This window comes from Pinus tabuliformis, chromosome Q, assembly GCF_031772625.1.
Source record: "Pinus tabuliformis cultivar Carrire ecotype Pingquan chromosome Q, CPIR1, whole genome shotgun sequence".
NCBI lineage: Eukaryota > Viridiplantae > Streptophyta > Pinopsida > Pinales > Pinaceae > Pinus > Pinus tabuliformis.
In genome coordinates, this window is record NC_142296.1 from 603,764,696 (window position 1) to 603,770,097 (window position 5,402).

Consider the following 5,402-nt stretch of genomic DNA (forward strand, 5'->3'; position numbering starts at 1 on the left):
AGAAGCGCAATTGGCAAGGTCCTGCCATCTGCACCCTTTGCAGATCAAATTCTGAAGACAATTTTCATCTTTTTCTACAATGCCCTTAGGTCCAGTTGATTTGGCAAACTTTGTCTGCTCATTATGGTTTCATATTTGTCAGCGCCCCTTCTATCTATGAAGCATTCATAGCATGGAGCAAAATGCAATGCAAGTGGAGACCCATCCCATTACTTACAATCTGGGCCATATGGAAATGGCGGAATCTGATGATCTTTGAATCTAAAAAAGAACCGAGTTCTAGTATCATTGAATCAATCCTCTGCTTATATGAGAAGCTTGAATAGCCATGTCAATCGGTTCTCAGACATGATAGGAACAAACAGCCTAACAGTTTCTATGGATACCCCTGCGCTTTTTTTGATGGTGCTGCTCTGCAGAATTCTTGTGCCTGTGGAGTTTCCATTTTCCTTGTAGATGGTCAATCTATTGACATCTATTGGAATGGTGGTCCGGGAACAAATAACAAAGCAGAAATTATGGCCCTGGCTGGACTTCTCTCTATCTCTGCCTTCCTTGGTCTTCAAAACCTTCATATTTTTGGAGACTCGAAAATCACCATCGACCATGTGCTGTCTAAACATATTATAAAAAATATACATCTCTCCGGATGGTTGAATCGACTTAGAGCATTGTGGTCCAACAGCGAAGATTTCTCAATTTCCCATATTGTCAGGGACAAAAATAGGAGAGTGGGTGCTTTATCAAAGATGGGTTTATCACTGCCTCATGGTTGTGGGCGAATGCAGGTTACTGTGGACAGCGTCTGCCACCAGATCCAGGACTTCTCCATGCCTGGTATATAGTTTTTTCTTTTTGGTGCCGCCAATCCTGTATGTATTTTCCTCAATACTTTCCACATTTCCTGTCTTATTTCTCCACGCATATTTCTCAGCACAGTTCCCTTTTTGTTTTCTGATCTGTCTCGGCTCTATCTCCATATCTCTCTATGCGGATATACTGCCCTTCTTTTTTCGATTTCAGATATTTCTAGCTCCATATCAACATAGTTGTATATCTATGTTTTAAATGAATACAATACAACTATATAGTTTTTTTCTTGCTGAAAAAAAAGTTTATGAAAATGTAGAATAAATATATGTATAAAATTCCATGTCAAATCTCCAATTGTTTATCTTAAGTAATGAGGATAGCCATGTTTATTTAGAAATTATAATGGTAATACTATGATAATTTCTAATAATAATATTCCGATTCAAACAAAATTGGTAAGTAATAAATTCCTTTTGATATAAAAAAAATTTAAAATCGTAAGTGTAAATGTAATTAAAAATTTGCAAATGTAATTTTACCTCCATAAACCACATGACCCATATTAAAGCTAAAGATAATGCAAAGAAACCAAAGAGAAAGATAAAAGCGAAGGAACATAGGTAAATAGGAGGCGAGCAAGATCCACAGTATATGAGCTTGCATAATCATGTCGTCTCTCTGTTTCTCTATGTAAAGTCTCGTGCAAATAGAATCCCTATCCGATAAGGGCCAAATTGAGATATAGGGATTTAATATTCGATAACCAATCAACATTATTGGACAATAGATCATGATACAAGAAAGCTCGTAGCAATGCTGGTTTCTTATCCGATTGGGTTCTCTTTCACAGGCCCCATTGCAGGCTTGAAGCTATAAAATGCCCCGGCTTCAACCCATTAATGCAATTTCCTGTTAGGGGAGTCCTACATATATTTTGTATCAAAGCGGTGGTGTTTCAATTTTTTTTTGTTCAGCATGGCTACAGAAACTGTCATGTTTACCAATGAGAGTAATGTCACCGAAGGCATTGCAGATGAAGACAGAAATCCACTGGGGACTCCACATAGTAGAATGCTGGGAGGCACAGAGGAAAGCTGGTGCAAGGCCCTCGGTGGTGGAACAGGAATCACAATACTCGCCATGCTCTTTTCTGAGAGCGTAAACCCATCCGATTTGCAGGAGGTAGTTCATACAGTTCAAAGAACCCACCCTCGCCTTCGTTCTCAGCTCGTTTGGATTGATGGCAGGCCTGCATTCTCTGTGTCTCCACATCCCTATGTAGAAGTCCAGGTCGTGGACTCTGTGAGTACTTCTGAGATTCTATGCGAGATATCAAGCCCAAATATAAGCGACCCATCAGGAGAAAACTCCAGTTTTGATGGGATTAGTGTTGAGAGTGATAATAACAGTTCTCATACAGATTCTGGAAAGGAAGGGTTGAGGGATTGGCAATACCTTGTGGAGCATGAATTGAATACCAATGAATGGTCTGATCAATCTGATTTTCAGATTCCAAAGGATATGTTCTTTTCTAGATTTTACCATCTTCCTCGTGGGTATTCTCTGGCTATACTGAGGTTGCATACTTCAATCTGTGACAGGGCCTCTGCAGCTACAATCCTGACACAAATGCTGGAGGCTTTCTATGAGAAAAAATATGGCCACCCCCCTCCCAAAAAGGCAACCAATTCTCAGACAGAGAAGAATGGATATCATGAAGAAAACCTAAATTTTATGGCTATAGAGGATGCAATTCCCAGAGGCCAGGCCAACAAGCCCTTCTGGGCTCATGGGGTTGATTTATTGGGATATTCTTTGGGGTCCAAGAGGCATGCCAATTTGCCATTTGAAGATCCTAATTCTCCTCGCCATTCGCAAATCGTTCGTCTGTGCTTATGCTCAGAGAGGACAGCTCAGCTTGAGAATGTAAGTTGATAATCTTTACTGATAGATTTATCGATAGTTTTGTAGCATTGCTGCAAGTCAATATCCAATACTGTGTACTGTTTGATTTAGTAGTGTCAGAGAAGTCATATGGGGAGGATAGGAATTATGTTATGCGGATATGAAGTCCATAAGGTTTATTTCCTAGTATCTAGGTCAATGAAGAGGATAGGAATTGTTCTGTAACTGTGGATAGGAAGTCCATAAGGTCTATAGCCTAGTGATAACTAGGCCATAAAGTCTATTATCTTCCATGTTAATAGAGTTTATAGTCCACAAAGAGTTTATAGTCCAGTAAATGCACACTAGGTTTTATTCTCTACGTTATATCATTGTAAATTAATGAACTATAAGTTCTATGATTTCATGAGTATCAATTTTGATGTTGATGGATTGCCATCACAGGTTTGCAAGACAGAAAGAACAACAATGCGTGGAGCTTTAACAGCAGCTGGGCTTAAAGCCACTTCCGTTCTCAAGGAGCTTGGCAATCGCTGGGAGCGTTACTCTGTCATAACTCTGGTTGACTGCAGAAGCCTCGTTGGCAGCAGCCTATCTGATCATAGTGTTGGTAAGGTTTTGCCAATTCCATATTTGCACATTGCTTTATTTTATTTTGAATTACCACTGCTGCTTCAAAGTTTTGTCTAGTTTTCACAGTATGTTTTTGTATTTATTTACAGTTATCGGTTTCTGTAGGTTTAATTTATTTATGGCATGATTTCTTGCACTCTATGAACTGGGTTTTTCTAGTGTGAGCAGTCATGTTGTTCATGGTATATATGTTGTACAGATACACTTGTATTCAGTAAGAAAGCAATTGTGTGTGGTTCTATCAGCTACAAACAGTATTAGTATTTCTCAATTTGTATACCCTTTATTTTTTTATTAATTTTCTTCTGATCAGTTGTGTGAATATTTGTATTGCTTCCCTTGACCCTTATTTTGGTTTCTTGTGGGCACGAAGGTTTCTACCATTCTGCTATTACGAATACCCATCATATCAATGAAACAGGGGACTTTTGGAAGCTGGCCAGACAATGCTCAAATGCACTTGATACATCTACGAGGAATCGAAAACATTTCACAGACATGAGTGATGTCAACTTCCTTATGTGCCAAGCAATTCAACATCCTTATTTAACTCCATCATCTTCACTTCGCACTTCACTTATTGTTGTATTTGAAGGTCCCATGGTGGACGAAATGGATGAATTGAAAAGGGCAATAGGTTTAGAGGATTATATGGGATGCTCTTCTGTTCATGGAGTAGGACCTTCTCTTGCAGTTTTTGATACAGTCAGAAATGGAGCTTTGGATTGTGCATGTGTATATCCCGCATCTTTGCATTCCAGAAAACAAATGCAAACTTTAATTGACTGTATGAAGAGTATCCTCATTGGTGCTGCTAAGCTCTGAGAGAAAGTGTCAGGTGCAGACCTTGCCAGAAACCTGACTGTGCAAATGGGATAAAGGATATCATCTAGGAAAATCTTATGTAGCCATTGTTTTCGTTCATGCAAAGCAGTGTTTTTTTGTAGCACAGACTTTTATCATTAAATACTACCATATGATAGACAACGATCTTAGCTATCAATTTGCAAGTATTGTTTATATTTTTCCCTCATATCATTTCGGAGTGAGAATCCCAATTTCAATTTATTGAAAATAAAAATACACAAGTGTGGCCAAGCTCGGAATCCTATTGAGACAATAAGATGCAAGAGAATACACTGAGTCCTTATGTCCTTGGAGCACCTACTACAAGAGAAATAAAAAAAAAATCACCTAGTTAATTCAAGGAAAATGATATAGCCTAAATCCAAAGAAATGCAGAGGTTCCATCTTTCCATAGGCGCATAATAATATTGTATGCATAAGAGATAACATATACATAACACAAATTTTCTCTGCTTTCTTTTATCTGTTGTCACCCAGATGGCCCTGGTTAGTTTTGTAGTCAAAAGTGGTCAAATCTTGTAGTCAATGGCTACAGAATTATTTGATGTTGTTGTCTGACAAGGTTGTTTGCCTGTGCTGTAGTTGATCTATAAACTGAAGTATAACTAGAGGTGTTCTAGTTTTCAGCGGATATGTTATAGTATCTGAGAATTCATATGTATTGCACAAAGAAGTTCAATGCAATTCTTCACTATTAAGAAATATGTTAATAGATAGTAACCTTGTTTTACTATTAGTGAACAAACATTTACATTCAGTTGGTATACATATTACAGGATTTCAAAACAAAAGGCTCAGAGTCTTCAATTGGTAGGAATTTCTCAAAAGGCTTTAATACTGGCTTGATATAAATACCTATCAAGCATATTAAAATTCATGTTTCCAAAACTATTTCAATCAATTTGCATCTAAATGGTTATAAGTTCAATACCTATAATCCGGGGAAAATATTCAGTACCTAGAAATGAATTCAGAAATATACTTGAAAACTTGATGCTAAATTGTACACTGTAAGCCCAACTCTTTTGATATAAATTTAAAGGGATTTCTTGCAAATGATCTGGGATTAGTGTTGGTAATGTATGGCCTCTTTTATAGTTTGTTTTTTTCTGTTTCAGCTCAAAAGTAGGGAAATTATATGCAAAACCTTGCTATGCTGTTTATATATCACGTAAATATATTGT

General features: G+C 37.5%; 1 protein-coding gene across 1 annotated transcript; it reads left to right on the plus strand.

Annotated features, from left to right (window-relative positions):
* The first annotated feature begins 1,480 nt into the window (after positions 1 to 1,480).
* LOC149220898 (uncharacterized) lies at positions 1,481 to 4,354 on the plus strand. The gene is made up of 3 exons (XM_089384940.1): positions 1,481 to 2,739; positions 3,163 to 3,328; positions 3,725 to 4,354. The coding sequence occupies exons 1-3, from the start codon at positions 1,789 to 1,791 to the stop codon at positions 4,174 to 4,176; spliced, it is 1,569 nt and encodes a 522-aa protein (XP_089241066.1). The 5' UTR covers positions 1,481 to 1,788; the 3' UTR covers positions 4,177 to 4,354.
* The last annotated feature ends 1,048 nt before the right edge of the window (positions 4,355 to 5,402 follow it).

Bases quoted from the DNA above. Each gene is read 5' to 3' on its own strand.
- LOC149220898 (XM_089384940.1), top strand. From the start codon at position 1,789: ATGGCTACAGAAACTGTCATGTTTACCAATGAGAGTAATGTCACCGAA. The intron at 2,740-3,162 runs GTAAGTTGATAA...TTGCCATCACAG, and splicing joins GGACAGCTCAGCTTGAGAAT to GTTTGCAAGACAGAAAGAAC. The intron at 3,329-3,724 runs GTAAGGTTTTGC...GTGGGCACGAAG, and splicing joins CCTATCTGATCATAGTGTTG to GTTTCTACCATTCTGCTATT.